This window comes from Nycticebus coucang, chromosome 1 (genome assembly GCF_027406575.1).
Source record: "Nycticebus coucang isolate mNycCou1 chromosome 1, mNycCou1.pri, whole genome shotgun sequence".
NCBI lineage: Eukaryota > Metazoa > Chordata > Mammalia > Primates > Lorisidae > Nycticebus > Nycticebus coucang.
In genome coordinates this window covers 191359353-191376777 of record NC_069780.1, presented here as the reverse complement: position 1 = coordinate 191376777, position 17425 = coordinate 191359353, and the positions used below count along the sequence as shown (strand labels likewise).

At 50.0% G+C, this 17425-nt stretch overlaps 1 protein-coding gene across 1 annotated transcript in view; it reads left to right on the top strand.

The window, feature by feature from the left end:
- The first annotated feature begins 1863 nt into the window (after nucleotides 1–1863).
- UBE2QL1 (ubiquitin conjugating enzyme E2 Q family like 1) overlaps nucleotides 1864–17425 on the top strand; it is a 42877-nt gene continuing 27315 nt past the window's right edge. The window contains exon 1 of the mRNA XM_053593183.1: nucleotides 1864–2780. Coding sequence (XP_053449158.1) covers nucleotides 1998–2780 — 783 coding nt within the window. The 5' untranslated portion in view covers nucleotides 1864–1997. The remainder of the gene's footprint in view (nucleotides 2781–17425) is intronic.

The following is a 17425-nucleotide window of genomic DNA, read 5'->3' as shown; positions in this document are numbered from 1 at the left end:
AGCCACTGCTCTTCCCTGGCCACTGCCTTCATTCCCCTTGAAGCCAAGGGGCCCCCAAGGCTGCGTCTGTCTGTCTAGCTACCTCTCTGGGCACCCCAGGAGTGCAGGCAGCCTCTGCTCCTTTACCACAAGCTGAACACAGCTCTCCTGTTCAACAACCCCAAAGCACTGAACCCCAGGCCCCATAGGGCTGTGAAACGGTCTCCACGGTGGCCTGAAGAGTTATTTTTCACAGTGAAAATTTCTAATAATTTGGGGAAAGTAAACATGGTAGAAGATGTTAAGAATAAAAAGTCATCATGATGGCTCTCGAACTGATCAGGCCCTCCGGACCGACTCAGAGGCTCCCCAGGTTCAAAGTCAAACCACGAACAGCAGCGGTGAAGTTTAGAAACCTAAACCACTTGAGTCTATGGGGTGATTTTTCCATTATTTCAGCAATCATCTCACACACGTGAGCGCCCTGCAAGAGTTAGAAGCTTCCCGGAAACATAGAAGCTTCGTGGGTCCTCAGGTTCTTCCAGTTTTGGGGGATCTGAAGTTGGTTTTTGCTTGAAATTAACCAGATTAAAGATAATCTGATTTCATATCATTGTATACAGTTATGATTTAATAAAAAAATTAAAAAAAAAAGATAATCTGATTTCAGTGGGAAAGACAAGGGTGAGAGCAGCAAGTTGGCGGTGAACCTCGTCTCCTTCCGCGGGTGGTCCCGGAAGTCATCCGCGGGTACCTGGCGCTTGGGGGCGCAGCGGGGGCACCCGTCGTCCCGGGGCACCGGCCACGGGCTTGGGACGCCTCCCTCGGATTCGCTCCTCGGAGCCTTCGGGCAGGAGACGCGAGGCAGCGCTGGGCTGGCCCCTCCCGCCCCCCACCCTTCCTCCGAGCGCAGAGACCCCGGCGTGGCGGGGGGAAGGGGAGCGGCCGATGGGGAGGGAGGGGTGACGCGAGGGGGGCCATTCTGCAGGGGCTTGTAGCGGGCACAGATGCCGCATCCCACTCCCACGCTGATTCCTTAATGGGTCCTTAAGAAAGCGTCCCCGCCGCTGTCCCGGCCCCAGCTGGCCCTTGACTGCTGTGCGGGGACACTGAGCTCCATCTGAGGCGAAAGAATCCATGAACAGTTACTTTCCTGCCTTTTTCCTCTGGCTTGTTCTAATGAGGTTAAGTGGGGTCTGAGGCTCGGGCCGGGGGGGACGGCGCGACGGGACAAGGGCAGAAGGACCCACGCCTCAGAACCCCCACCCCCTTGCCTCCGGGCCCCGGCGGGCTCCGCACGCGGCTCCCCCGCAGCCTCAGCGCCCGCGAGTCCGGCGCGCTCCGCTGTCTCCCCCCAGCGGCCGTGCGCGCGTCGCTGTGGGAGCAGGCGGCGGGGGCGGCAGGCAGGCCGGCGGCTCCGCCCCGCGCCCCCCCTCCCCGCCGGCAGTGCCGCCCCCTCCGCGCCGCGCTCTGCTCAGACGGAGCAGCCGCCTCTGCAATGTCAGCAGCCGCAGCGGCGGCGGCGACGCGAGCGGCAGCGGCCCGGGCCCCGCGGTAGCCGCCAGCACGGCACGGCCCGGCAGGCTCCCCAGGCAACAGCCCGCGGCCACCTCGCTAACCCCGGGGCGCTGAGGGCGACTCTGCGCGCCCCGGCGCGGCGCCTGGACTCGGGGCCAGCGCGGCCAGCGCCGCGCACAAAGGACAGCGGACACCGGCACTCCGGGGACTGTGCCCAGGGATCAGCTCGAGGACCCACAGCCGCGCCGCGGCTCCTCCACTCCTGCCCTCCCTGGGCGGCCGGAGCCGGAGCGGGCCCCGGCTTATGACACGGCGACACAGCGGCCGGCGAGCGCGTGTGCTGCCCGCTCCGCTGCGCCACGGCCGCCGGCGCCCGGGGTGGCCCGCGCCGCGCCCCGCAGAGCGGTCCCCAGTCGCCGCTATCTCGCGTCCCCCGCGCCCAGGCTCGCGGGCTCCGGGGGAGAAGCCAGGGGTAGCCCCCCGCCGGCACCGAGCCTAAAATGGCCACACTGCTCCGCAAAATCGGGCTCATCCGCCTGCACAACCGGGACACCGAGGACCCCAAGCACCACCACAACCACCGCGGCGGCGGCGGACAGCAGAGCGCGTCGCTGCGCGGCAAGGGCGGCGCCAAGAGCGGCGGCCACAAGCAGCAGCAGCAGCAGCAGCAGCACCCCGGGGGCGCGGGCGACGCGAGCCCGGGGCCCGGCAAGAGCAAGGGGAAGCGCGCGGCGGAGCTGGCCTCGCGCGACAAGCCGCCGCAGCCGGCAGGGGCGGCGGGGGCGGCGGGCGCCGGGGGCCCCCGGGAGCGGGCTGCGGGCGCCAGGGCGGGGCCGGGGCCCGCGGTGGCAGCGGCGGCGGCGGCGGGCGGCAGCCTGGTGCCCGCGGCGCGCCAGCAGCACTGCACGCAGGTGCGCAGCCGGCGGCTCATGAAGGAGCTGCAGGACATCGCGCGCCTCAGCGACCGCTTCATCTCCGTGGAGCTGGTGGACGAGAGCCTGTTCGACTGGAACGTGAAGCTGCACCAGGTGGACAAGGACTCGGTGCTGTGGCAGGACATGAAGGAGACCAACACCGAGTTCATCCTGCTGAACCTCACCTTCCCCGACAACTTCCCCTTCTCGCCTCCCTTCATGCGGGTGCTCAGCCCGCGCCTGGAGAACGGCTACGTGCTGGACGGAGGCGCCATCTGCATGGAGCTGCTCACGCCGCGCGGCTGGTCCAGCGCCTACACCGTGGAGGCCGTCATGCGCCAGTTCGCCGCCAGCCTGGTCAAGGGCCAGGTAAGCCAGGGCGGGGGCCGCCAACCCCGGCCGTCCGGACCGCTCAGCCCGGTTCTGTCTTCACAGCCTCGGTCAGGGACGTGCCCCGGGACGCCTCCGCTTCCCTGCCCTGAGCGTCTCCGGTCCCCACCTCCCATCCTGTCCCTGTGTGCCGCCTGACTCTGGTCTCTGGTTTGTTCGTTCCCTCCAGGTCCCTCTGTAATCTCTCTCCCTCTCGCTTCGCCTCCTCTTCCCTCCGGCCCATCCCCTCGCCCTTCTCCTGGACCCCTTCTTCCCTTCACCCTTCACTCTCCCTCCTCCCATCCCCTTTCCCTTACCTTCCCTTCCCACTGCCCTGTCTCCGGGCTCCTCTCTCCTCCGCCTTAATCAGTTTCTCTTCTCCTACCCCTATAATCTCTATGAAACTGCCAACTTTTCTCGGACCTCGGGGTCTTGGTGTCCAACCCGGCTTACTCTCCCGCGTCCCCTCCAACCCCCACACACCAGGGATTCCTGTGCAGACATCTGGGGGAGGGTCTGCGGAGGGCACCCCCAGGAGAGGCCCCTGCCCGGTGAGGAGGACCTTCCCGATTCCTCCTCCTCAGCAGCATCTCCTGGAAAGGTGAAGATTTTGCTCTTGAGAAATCTCTCTAGGGAGTCAGAGGTGTGGTTTGAGCTTCCTTAAGTGACAAGACCAGACTCCGTCAAGGAAATGCCGGTTCTCCTGGGCCAGCACCCGCTCCCGCCTGGCACCAGCCGGGACCCCCACCCCTGGGACGGATGGTCCACCTCCTGGTCTCTTTCAAACCTTGTCTCTTCCTTTTGTTTCCTCGCCCCCCGCCCCCAGCGGTTAAATCCATTTTCAGGGCTAAAGATTTTAATGAGATTCTGAAACAAGGGCCAAGCAGGTCACCTGCCTTCTCACCTATTGCACCAGGCGGCAGCCTCCCTGCAAAGAAGCCCCGGAGGACGGGAGGGCGGGAGGGAGCCTCCCAAGACAGGGCCCCTGGCTGCGGGGAGACGGTGTGCTGCTGCCTTCCCCTGTCATATGCTTCTGACCACGTTCAGGTTATTAAACAGCATTTAATAAAATTATATTATTTTGTGGGTGTCTTTTAGATTTATGAAAAATTATTGTTTTCCGTAAAAGACCCTGAATGACCTCAGTTTGATCTTTCTCCCTGCAGCCCATCAGTTCCTCCTCCCCCGCTGTCTCTGTCCCTTTCCCTAAAGGAGCTTTCACACTAATCAAATAAGGCTTGTTCTGCCAATTTCACTAGAGGTAGAGCCCCTGGGATTCCAAACAAATAGCATCCTGACTCCCGCAGAGAAGGCCACATAATTCTGGAACTACCCTGCTAGTCTCATCTTTTCCAGGGTTTAAATTCCACGTATACCTTGAGTTAGGAAGAGTGTGCACATAATGGCTCTAGAAAAATATCTTCCACTGAGAAGGTTACGTATTTTGACATCAGAGGTCCGTTCTTCATCCTTACGGTAAATGTTGGCTCCTGTGTAAGGTGTGTGTGGTTGAATACAAGCCAAGGGGGATGGGGAGCGATTTCAGTTTATTTTTGTAACAGTATTTATACAAACAATGTATAAAAATATTCCACAGAAATGCCTCAGGTATTTGTTTCTTAAATCATTGGTAATCAGAACTCTGTGGAACAGTCTGCTTCTGTTTTTTATTATTTACAATGAAGATGACATTGGGATCAGGAAAAGGAATATAATATTGTCTTATAGGCTCATGGAATCCTTTTTTCTTTTCAGATCATATTTTTGATTTGTAAGAGATCTTGGAGGTCACTCGGACCACCATCTTTATTTTTAAAAATTTAAGAAAATACAGCTTTCAAATGAGAAATGAGGGAGGAGAGAGAGATGTCTGATTAAATGTTTTCTATTTTTACACTAATGCTATAATAATAGTAGATCCATTGGTGCCCATATACATCTAAAATAGACAGGTCCTTCTGTGTATATTCCTTTTTTTTTTTTTTTTGTAATGAAAGTTGAGAGCCTTGCTTGCAGTTTGCAAGTTAGAGACTTATTATTGAAAATAATTATACACATTTTTATTTCCTAATTTGATGAAATCATAATTGAATTTAGTGCCCTCCACTAAATTGAATTTAGTGCTATGTTATCTTATCTACTCAGTATTAGAAATGAAGGTAAAAACTCAGCACTTTTTAAAATACCATTCAGTTCCTTTGCATTTTCTGTGCTGGTTCCAACGCTCTCAGAGAGACTGAGTAAATATCTGGCCCATGTTATTCAAATCTCTTGTGTATTTATGAATTGCTTCAAATTAAATTAATATACAAATTTCTTATATGATACAGTCTATATAGAAATAGTGACTTGCATATTTTTCCCATTTGCCCATGGAATAGTAAGAGTAATGTACAGTACACATGAAATATTCAAATGCAGTGAAAGAACTAAAGAAATGAACAGTCATTAATGTTTTAGGATTCTGTGCATGGAAGGATTCTGGTAGTGTTTCAGGTAACCTGAGCATTACTGGGCCTTTGTGTACTTTTATGAATTCAGGTCGTTAGGAGCACATATAATAGTTACCAAATTACTTCCATAGTTAAAAGTAGTATTTTAACTTTAACTGATTATTTGAACAGTAATCAAAATACCTGATGAGGTATTCAAAGAGAACTGGGACTGCTACTAAAACCAAGAATTACTTTAAAAGAAAGAGTATTTATATATACTCAGTATATGTATATATATATATAGGGATTTCTTTTTCAGGATTCATTTTCCTAAGCTACAAAGTTAGAAAAGGCTTGTTTGCTTCTTTCATAGAGGAAAACACTCACTGCTCAGTTTAACTTTCTGAATTGAGAATATACTATTCCTGTACCTGTAGAGAAATCACAAAATAATTCTAAGGGTTTCATGAATAATATTATAAAAAACATCTGCTTAATAGCTTTGTGCACAAAACAAAAGTTTTCATTTTATCGCATGAAATGATCAGTCATTTCATGAGGCTTTTCACTGACTGAATATCTGGCCCATGTTATCCAAATCTCTTGCCTATTTATGAATTGTTTTAAAGTAAGTTAATGTATAAATTTCTTACATGATATCTGTCATATTTGCCCCCATGTGTCCATTATTAAACTATCCTTTGAGTAAATAGAGGCATTTTAGGTAGCCCTTTTAGTTCTTTACAAATTGAATTAAAAATTTTTAAATTCTGTACTTTTAAAATGGGGCTCATGAAAATTCTAAACGTGTACTTATAGATCATTACTTGCATCCTTTATCATTTACTGAACCCAAAGAATGCAGTGCATAGCTTCCATGTGAGAGTTTTAACATTTGATTTTGCTCTGAACCCGCAGTAAATTGTAATGGCAGCACAGTGCTGGCTTGACCTACACAAGCTGCATTTTCTGACTCTGTAAAGCTAAACAAACTGGCAGCAGTTTTGGAGGGTGCTGGCCATGAAGGGCCTTGGAGTCGGAGCAGGGGACACCTGGATAGGGACCCTGTTCTTGCAATTGTGTGAGCAGCAGGGTTCCAGAAAGACATTGATCATGACTGACTGAGGTTCTGCTTTCTGATCAGCTCACCTCCCAAGTATCCCTCTGTTCGTTAATTAGACATTGCCAGGAGCAGGGAACCAGATGGCAGCTGAATGACAGTTCCTCCCTTGTCCCCTGTCCCTTCAGAGCCAACCATACAATTTGTCATGAAAACAATGTTAATAATAACAGCAGCAGCAGCGAACACTTCCTGTGTGCTTGAGCCAGACTCTGGACCAGCTGAGAAGGTGGGGTGTTGGGACCCCTTTTGGCTGTCCATTTTAGATGGTGGTTGTGCAGGTGAGGAGACTGCGACTCCATAGAACCAGGGGGAGCCAGTTCAGCTTCTTGCAGCTTCTGCTCCTTGTGACATTCACTCATGCTCTGAAAACTCATCAGTGTGGGTGCTGTGCGGCCTGGCGGGGTCAAGCCAGGAGTGAGTGGAAGCACCTTGTTGTTTCCAGGCCGTTGTTTATTAATTTCGACCTTCAGGATAATCATGTATGTCCACAGAGAGGAAGTACGCAGCCAGCCCTCAGTAGAAGATTCACAGAACATCAGGGCTAAATATCCTCAAGTCTTATATCTGAAAATTGGTAAGCAAGTCCAGAACACTTACGTTTGCCTGCTAGTGCAAGTTTGGGGGATTTTTTTTAAATAAAGGAGACTGGCTGGTGTGGCCGCTCGCCTGAGTTGATGTGAGAGGAAAGGTGCCTAGCTCAGCTTCGTTCAGTGGTGTCCTGCGTCACTAAAGATCCACTGTAGGGCCTAGAGGGGTCTACACCCCTGAAAAACACAGGTCTCACTCACATAGACGTAAGTGAAGCCCTTCCTCAGAATCTCTTCCAAAGTACTAGCCTAGATCAGCATCTGTTAATACTTTTGACTATGACGTTGCTTGCTCTCATCAGAAAGAGGGACAAAGATGAATGGCCCTTTGGGCTCCTAAACTCTGTATCTTTCTAACCTACTGTGACACGAAAATTTTCAAAGCCCGTATGTACTGGGTTGCTGGGGCTGTCGTAACAGATGACCTGGAAGTCCAAGGTCAAGGTGTTGGCAGCACTGCTCTCTCCTTGGCTTGGGATGGTGGTCTCCTCCTCCCTGTGTCCTCCTAGGACCGGCCCTCTGGGTGTGTCTGTGCCCTGGTCTCTTCTTACAAGGATGTCCATCCTAGTGGCTCAGGGCTGATCTTCATGACCTCATGTTAATTACTTGATTACATTTGAAAGACCCCCACCTCCAAACAAGGTCACGTTCAGAGCTACTGAGAGGTTGGGGTCCAGCATGTACACTGGGGGCTAGTGGAGACACATTTCAGCCCAAAAGGCCCCCAAACAGGAGTTTATTTCTAGTCCCACGTCCTGTTGCTTTAGCAAGTGTTCCTGGCTCAAAAAGCAGCATGAATAACTAGAGAAATGGCGGCACATTCAGAGAGAAGCTGGACACCCAGCCATGGGTAGCACCATCTGATTCATCCAGGGAGATGTGGATTTGGGGTGGTGTTGCCGTGAGTTTCAGTGTAGGGGGTAACTACCACTGATGATGCTGCTGTGGCTGGCGGTATCTATAGGTTTGACCATGCAGAGAAAATATACCTTCTTGTTCAAGTAGGGCAGCCAGGACAACGCAGACAGGCCTACACATCCTAAAAATAGCCCCACACCTAGTGGGAGCGCTGGGCAGCTGCCCCCAGGGAGTGCACTCTGCCCAGGGCTTTTCAGACAGTCTGTGATCAGAGCCACTTACTGAGGCTTTTAAGAAGAGGATGAAATGCACCTTTTATTCTTACCGATTTACCTTAAATAATGGGGAGATTTGTTTATCCTTATAAGGACAGCAGAGCTTTGTGGCTGCTTTTTAGTGGAACGTGCCCATGTGGACACTCCGTGGAGGTTTGTGTGAAAGACAGCCACACCCTGAGTCTCCTGCATTAAGGTACCTGCTAAAATGGCTTTCATAATGGAGGGAAACAGAAAGGTGGGGAAAGGAAAGGGAGGGAGGGAGGGAGGTGGGGAAGGAAGGAGGGAAGGAGGAAGGGAGCAGCCAATAATCTCTTTGAGCCTGTTTCTGGAGTCATAGTTTTTTGCCCCCCAGACATGTAGAGGGTAAAGAGGATGGCTGGCCACCAGTGTTAGTCCCATCCCCTTTGTTGGTGGTTCCTAATTAGATGCCCTGAGGGGCATGTAAATTATCCCAGTGCCAGGGCCCTCCCCTCAGATTCAGAATTCAGGTCTGGGCCCAGGCCCTGGCAGGGTGGAAAAGCTCTTACCGAGTGAGTCAAATGGGCAGTGGAGTTGGGAAGCTGCCCGCCACTGGTCATAGCCCACACTCTCCCTCTCCAGCCATCTGTCCACACAGCCTCTGGCACTGGCACCCACAGCAGGGAGCTGCAGAGCTGGGAAGATAATGAAAGCGCTGACCTCCCCCACCCCCATCCTAGCTCAACCCTGATACAGCCCCCTCCAAGCTTACTTTTGTAGAGAAGGTCACCCTTCTCTGCAACCAAGCCCTTCCTTCCTGGACAGCTTCTGTGACCCAGAGGTCATGTAATCCCTGAAAAAGCAAAGAAAATACTCAAGACAATTCGCTTGACCCTCAATTTGACACAGCCAAGGAGGGCTGGGATGGGTGGACACTCCAGAACTGTGGCTGATTAATCAATCAGTGCAGTACATGTTGGGAGTGCCTGCGGTCCTATGGACCAGGAACTTACTCCATAGCCATACAGTGGTGGATAAGAGACACGTGAAGTGCCTGCCACAGAGAACTTACCCTCTAGGGGGGTAATGCAAAGCCCCACATTTGTCTTTGACCTGCTAAGCAGCTTTGCAATTGCATTGAGATATATATTTGGGAAATATCGACGGACTTGACAATCGACAGTGGCCTGGATGTGCTGTGGGGACTGGGGCAAGGTGGGATCTTGGGGTCAGCAGAGTCTTTAAGAATTCTAGCAGATATTCTTAGAGGGATCATTCTACTTAAGGGTGGTCAAGACTTGCTGCTGACACTGGGTATGAACCATTGCCAATAAATGGAAAGATGAGGCATTTCCAAAACCTATCAAGAAGTTGTTGTAATGGCAAAAATATTCCCAATAATGTCTGCGCTTTCCTACTCAGTAAGCTGGCAAGCTAAGGTTTCAGTGTTCGATTATTTCTTCCTCGTTATATATACGTCATCCCTTCATTCATTCTTTCAGCACTGCTTGCTGCAGGTTTGCGGTGATTTGGGCACTGTGGTGACATCACCCTTGATGTGTCCCTGGCAACCCTTTCCCAATCTGCATCTCCTTCCTGGCACTCCCATGATCTTCTCCCTGGCCCACTAACTCAGTGAGGCTGGGAGGAAGCTAGCCAAGTGGGAGGACCAAGGACACCTAAAGGAAGCAGATTTGAGACCAGTCAGGTGGCAGAGGATTGGGAGATGAGGGCAGATGTGTCTGCAGGAGCCGGGAAGCTTGCCCCCTGCCCAGCAGGTCTGCACATGGTCAGGGAGTGGGCACCAGGCCCCTGCCAGTGGGACGCTAGTCCTCTGCCTGGATTCCTGCAGTGCCCCAGCCTCTGTCTCCTTTCCCCTTGGTCCCCTTTCCTTCTTGCTGCCACTTGCATGAGTCCTCAAAAATATAAACTTGAGGGAGAGGGGTGGGGCCTTGGTGGGTGCCACACCTTCTGGGGGCAAGACCTGATTGCAAGAGGGACTTTACCTAACAAATGCAATCAGTGTAACCTGGCTTATTGTACCCTCAGTGAATCCCCAACAATAAAAAAAAAAAAAAAAGAAAATATAAACTTGACTTTCTCACACCTTGTTATGAGCCTTGGGCAAAGAGCCCAACTTCCCAGCCAGAAACCCTGCCCACACTCCCAGCCCCTCCAAGCTTCTGGCCCTCCCTCGAAACCCTACTCAGATGCCCCAACGGCCGTGCAGATGGCCTGTCGATGCTCTTACAATAATGGCGATGACTTCCTCCGAGGCCCTGGAAAATGCTCATCTCTGTGCAGGTCCTGCCGGGCTGCATTTGCATGTCCACAGGTGCATCACCCTTTCTCCATCACCTCGTGTGTCCCAGTGTGTCTGTCCCGCAATTTGTTTACCATTCCCTTCAAGTTGCCCCTTTTGTAGCACAACAAAAATTGAGAAGTGTGTCAGATGCTTACTGTGGGCCAGAGTATGTTATATGAATCATTTATTAAATCCTCCCTATGGCCTGTGAGGTGGGTGCTGCTGTGATTTCCATTTTACAGAGGTGGAAACTGAGGCTCACTGAGGTTGAATCATGTGCCAGAGTCACTGGCTGGTGAGGAGCAGAACTGAGCTGCCACCAGGCAAGTCCATGTGACACCAGAGTCGCCTGGTTCCAACAAACCGTCTAGTTGGCAAGTAGAGGCCTCTCCAGCAAGTATCTCGCATAAGTGGTGGTTCCCCACAGGACACTTTGCAGTTATGTTGTGTGTGGTTTCGCTGCAATATTCAGAAGGCATCCACTCAGGGAGGGATGGTGCACCCATCAAGTCTGATGCATTCCATGGGATTATCAGAAAAGTGGGACAAATATATTGGTGCAAATTCACCATTAGCTTGTTGTATCAATTATACAAAGTGACAATGTTTTAATTCTTTCAAACTGTAGAAGAAAGATAATTATTGCTCTTTTATTTTTTCTGTACACAAAAGGGAAAGGCATTTTAGAGATTCTGAAAATACCTCAAGAAAGAAATGCTTTTAAGCATAATTGTTACAATGGTAAAAATCACTCACATCGATGAAATTACTACTTTAAAATAATTTCTCTAAAATAAATACTAACTCTCCATCAGGATGTTTGGCAAGCATTCCCAAGATTTTTTATTGAGTTCTTTGATGAGGGAGATAGGGAAATATTATCTCATAATGAATCGGATTACACTTAAAGTTGAAGTGTATTCAGCTCATTTGGGAATTGAAGGCAAATTTTCTAGAAAAATATTATAAGAGTACTTTGCATTATTTTGCTGTCGAAGATCAGACATTTCTAAAAATCAGAACATGGAGTTACAGAATTTGTTATAGATTGGTTCTAGTAAAAAGCAGATATTAATACTTTATGAATTTGGACATTTTGTGCACAACATTATTAAAACAATTATATTTGCCTTACAGATACATACATATTAGGGCAGTTTCTGGGTGTCAGACTGGGTGTCCAAATTGCTTCCCAGGAGATGACAATTAGATCGTGAATATAACTGTACCAGCTAAATACTATTGCTGCAAGGATCAATTTCTTCTGGGGTCCTTCATGACTCCTGGTATACCCACTCAACTCTGTTTTCCAGCTAAGGAAAGTAAAAATATTATAGTGGGCATGTAGTTGTTTAACTATTGTGCCCCGGGGCTGGGAGCCCAGGAGCCTCTTCCACACTCATGGGTTCAAGCCCTCCAGAGGAAGTTCCTTCCTCCAACCTGAACAATGCCTAAATCCAGATGAGCTCAGAGGGTGCTGGCATCTGACACCACCCTTCAGAGACCTGTGGCTCATGATCCTTGGATCCCTTTTATAATGTGACACACCATATCTTAGAGACCTTATGTGGGGCTGTTTCTCTAACTGGACAGCTTAGCCGGTGAAATAACCTAAAGCTTAAAGGACATTATTATAATTTATTTAAAACTGATCTAATAAAAAGTGAGTTGAACTCTACTGAATTGAATTAGGGTGATTGTTGTATTAGTAATTTCATTTCAGAGGGGATCATGGCAGTATCTACCTTTTCATAAGTGAGAGTGATGGAGGACTCTGGCTTCTCTCTGGACTCCCATGGCCAGTCTGACAGAAATAGGAGACAGCAGAGCCCCACAAGGCCACCTGGAGGACTGCATGGCCTTGAGGCAAGTGGGGACCCCTGCAGATCCCTCCTGAGAATAATGTGTTCAATTGCTCAGAGTAAAACATGTAAGATCTCAAAGGAAACCAATTATAGTTATCACAACATTTTTTCAAGTGTGACGAACTAAAATATGAAATAAAACAGCACTTTATTGACACATTAAATATCAAGATCCAGAAGAAAGTCTAAAGACGCTCCTCCTCTAACAGGAATGAGCATCCGTGACATTTCAAAATATCTACAACTGTAACGTGATTCTGAAAAGTCTGGAATTCCTATTGGTGACAAAGCCAAGGCACTGCTAATATTGCTGAACCTTGTTAACTCTCAATCCTAATTCAAGGAAGTACTGAATTACAGTTAGAATTAGCAAAAATAAAGACCTTTTTTGCATCCAAATTTGTATACCCTTAGGGAAGCATGGGCTCCAGGTGACAGCCCAGGTGGCCCATGGCTCTAAATAGTGATGGCTGTCTTGGGAAAGATCTTAAAACTTATTCTGCAGCTCCTGGCCAGAACAATAAGAACCAGGTTTAGGAGCCCAGCAGGTGCCTCAGTTCTCCCATGTTGTTGTTGGGTTGGGTTGAGAGAAAACTAAGGATCTGGAGGGAGACAGGGAGAGAAAGGGCTCCCATCACCCATGTATTATCTCTTACATAGAAATGGAGTCTACAACAGTATCTAAATCGGTTCATGGGCCCGGGTGGTGTTGCCATAACTACCGATTTAGGTTTATAAGTGCTTTTCAGCATCATAGTTAGCAAATAGAAACAGTTCTACCCCGCAGCACTCAGACTGTTTTCTCATGTTTATTGTGCCTCTTTTCTGCTCCTGTTACATGCGTTATTTAGCTGTCATCCAATCTTTTGGAAGAGATGTTTCAATCACCCTATCCAAAGTAAAATCTCCAATGTCCCCCATCCTCACTGTGGCTCCAGCCACATGTTAATTAGAAGTCTCGGCATCCTGTTGTGATAGCCACACCACGCATCGGCCTCAGATGGGATGCGGCCTCTTCCAGCCCCACCCTAGTTCTCTTGGGATGGGCCAGTGCAACAGACTCTGCAGTAGCTGTTGGTGGCAGTCAGCAGTTGATCTTACTGCCCTGATGGGAGCCAGCCGGCTGACGGGCCTGAGGAAGGGTGACCATCATTTACACTTTTCAGACCTGTTGGCTGGCCCATCACCTCTGGGACAGAAGACTCTCAGAGCTTCAGAACCATGTCTTAGTGTTAGCACCTAACTAGGAGAGTCACCCACAACTCAGGATCCCAAACCCGAATGTGGGAGGAGGGGTGTAAAGGACACAGCCCACAGGCTGACCTGAGAGTCACAGGTCAGGTGTCAGGGAAGGCAGGGGCTTGTGTTGAGGCAGGCGGGCTGGCACGAGCAAGACAGGGCCCCCACCCCCGCCACCCTCACAGCTCTACAGTTTCTAAAGCAAGCATGGCGTTCTGGCTGTCCAAGACAGAGGTAAGGCAAGTCCCTGTTTTCTCACGCTCTCAAGGGTAATGTGACTGAGCCAGGCCGCCACTTCCCAAGTAGCAGTGGCCTGCCTTACTCTGCTTTCTGCTTAGAGACAGTTTCCAAGGGGCATCTTCTTCCCTCTGTGTCATCTCACATTGAAGCATCATCTGGCAGAAGTTCCTAAGTGTCCAGGTTTGAGAGATGGCTAATCAGAAAGAAGACAGTTTGCCCTGTTGGCCTGGACAGAAGGAGCTTACCGACCAGCTTCAGGAAGGAAATGGCTGCCCCCACCCACCGTGCATTCAGGGCAGAGTAAGCCTCATCCAAAATTCCTATGCACTCTCCCAGAGAATTCAGTGGAAACTTCTCTGTGTTACCGTTAAATTAAGTAGTAAGGTTGAGGGGGGTGAGCGCTTCTGCAGGGAAATAATTGACAGCTCCAGCTTCCAAACCTACCGTGAAAGGCTATTTTGTCATGTATTTTGTCTTAAAAAATAATACAGCAATTTTAGTCTTCTGGTCAAGGACAGTTTGAGAGAATGATAAAAAGAAGGGAGTGTTTTTTATAAGTGATCTTACCTTTCAGAAGGTAAATCATCCATTTCTTTGCTACTTAATAGTTTCTTTTTCATGTTCTTTCCCTCACATGATTACGGTGAAGCTCAGTACGTTGTACTTGAACTTAATCTTCCTCATCACCCTTTGTTTCATGTGTTTCACTGTTTTCTGCTAGTCTTTTAGATGAGTAACTCATGTTATTTACAAATCAATAATGTTTTAGAAAATGATGAGGAAAATCTGGGGGAAAAAATACGAGTTTGGGAAACAGCAGCCACTTGGATAGTTGAAGAGAAGCATTGCGTGTCCTTTGTGGAGGGTCTAGATGGGGAGGCTCGGAGGAATGGACCCAACCTCACTTCCCAGCAGTGGTGCAGACTGCAAAGGTCATTGGCTTGTGTGTGGCCACTACCCCCTCCCAGGCTCTGTGAGCAACCAGGAGTGGGGTCAGGCCTTGATCTGAAGGTCTCCCCAAACCCAGTCAGGTTTAGTATTTGTGCTATGACTTCATACTGAATTTTTGCTGCAGAATATCCTAAGAGCTTTTTTCAAAAGCAAGGATTTATAAAGCAGGCACAGTGAATGGGTCACCTGTGACCCAAGATCTCAGTAATGGTCATTGAGCTGTAACACCATGTGGCCTTCTCTTGCCATGCAGAGAAAATTCTCCTTCCTGAGATGTGGTTGAGTTCTGCAGTAGGAACGACAAAGCTGCAAAAGTTCTTAAATCCCACATTACACAAGTTCCAAATTCAAGATGATGTGTGGAATAGAAAAGGCAGTTAGCTCTTCATCAACTCCAGGAGAACCTTCTAGCACATCCCTTCTCATTGTGTGTGTTCATTTGCTGTTAGGCTCTGAAGGTCTTGGTCAGAGCTGACTGTTTCCCTGTTGCTTTGATGGGGATTGGGGACTGAGAGGTCTCGGCCACCTCTGGCTGCTCTTCTCAGTTAGAGGAGGGTCAGAGAGCAAATGAGGAGATGACTCTCAGAGCTAGGAGCTGGCAGCATCCCAGCAGCCGGGAGGGGGCAGCGGGAAGGGGTCTCTGCAGTGGCCTTTCTGGGAGGGTCACTCACTGTGCCCCAAGCCACTCTCAGTAGAATTTTAAAGGTCTTAATGATGTTTCAGAACTGGAAGTTCATTTGGACTTGGGATGCAGCTATTTTCCCCTTTGGGTCTCTTAACCACTTGCTGTTAAGGGCATTCCCAGCTCTGCCGGGCCATCTGTCCTGTGCCGTGACAAGAAGCCCCACCACAAAGGGGTTACAGCATCCTCAGGGTGACTGCCGAGGTGCTGGCTCCAGAACTGGGGCACTTTTTAAATGTAATTGCCATTGTACTGTTCTTAGACTCTTTCTTAACAGATACTCCTTGAAATCCCAGAGCCTAGTGACAGGCAGGTGATAAGGAGAGTGAGTTCTATGACAGAAGATCAGGAGATGAGCAAGAAATGGCTTCTTGACTTTGTATCTCAGGGCCAGTGGCTTCCAGCCTTGGTTTTCACTCCTGGGGTGCATGTTGCACCCATCCTGCCCTCTTCACCCTCCGAGGGCCCCTGAGCAGGCTGGAGGTGTGAACACCCACACCTGACTCAGGCCCAGGGCCTCTTCTCTTCCCCGCTTTTTCTCCAAAAACTGGAACAGGAACCACCTGCGGTCCTCAGCAGCTCACAGTGAGCTATCCTAGGAAGCCTCCCACCCAGTGCGTGGTAAACGTGAGCTGGCCTGGAGCCCCCTCGGCACCCAGGGCCAGCTGTCCTGTGGAATCCCACACGCTGCTCCTCCCTGTCCTTGGGCGGCCTCTGCACTTTGCTCTGCCGGGGGCGCTGTCAGAGGCTCTCTCCATCCCAAGGCCAAGGTTCCGCCTCCAGCCTGGGTGGGGGCCTTCTCTTGCTTCCTGAGGGAAGGGCTCCGGGGGTGTGGGTAGACCAGGCTTCAGGACCCGTCCAGACCTGGGCCCTGCCCACTATGGGCTCTCAGCAAAATACTGTAGAATGAAGAGTGAAGTTGAGTGGATGACCTTCAGGCAGCACAAGGGCATGAATCATCCAGGAAAGGTCAAGGGCCTTGAGCGCACGGTAATTGTAGTGTTGGGAAAGTGGACATTTTTAGCAACAAAGCAACACTCCATCCAAAGGCGTGTTCTGGTTGGTGCTGAGTGCCAAGATAATTTCACCCACTACGTCATTTGAATCTTCTGCCTTCCTCAGAACACTGAATTCATTGGTCTGAGTGTTTTAGTAAATGAGAGTTGTTTTTATGGGGCTTTGTCTTTAATCTTGTGCCCTTGAAAGGCTGTCTACAATTTGCCAGAAGATCCAGCAGACGGGACGTCAGAAAGAGGTCCGCATTTGGACTCAAGAGGGAGCGAGAAAAGGAGCCTGCCCGCTGTCCCCAGACTATCACCCAGCATGGTAGAGCCTGGTATTTCTTTTGCTGAGTAATTTACTGCCGAGAGTAAGGTTTAAAGAACGTCTTTGTAAAGACCTCTGCTCCTGCCTCATTGTGTGTCGTGCTTGCCCTGTAAATCCCATCTCTTCTCAGTCTCTCTCTTTCTCCTCCTCCTCCCCCTTCATTTTATTACTGGAGCCCATATTACCCTTATTAATTAATGTTGGGGCTGCTGAAACAAAGGAGCACAGATTGGGGGTTTAAACAGCAGAAACATACTCTCTCGCAGCTCTGAAGTCTGGAAGTCTGCGGTCAGGCGGTCAGCGGGTCTGTGCCCTAGGAGGGAGGCCTCTCTCCGGGTGTGTAGACAGCGTCTCCTGCCTGCGTCTTCATGGGCTCTGCCCTCTCTGCCTGTGTCTTAATTTCCTTTCTTAGAGCAACACCAGCCATATTAGATCCCCCCCCACCCCACCAGGAACCCCATTGTAACTTAATCACCTTTGTAAAGACTCTATTTCCGGTAACTTCTGAGGTCCTAGGGTTTCAACATATGAATAGGAGGGAACAGTGTCAACACCAAAGAGAGACTTCCTTTCAAAGCACATGTTAGTTTGTGTCATTTCTTCCTTGAGACTTTTGCGTTTAGATGTCCTCTCCTTGTCTGGGCCAAGGGTCTCTGCCCCACCAGACCCCACTCCCTGCCTTTCTGGCCAGAGCTCCAGGTCCCTGCCTTAGTCAGCCTCTGGGCTCTTCCATCTCACCAGCCCCTTGGCTCACAAACTGTAGGTTTCCAGGTTCCTCTGTTTTTCTCAGCTGTCCCA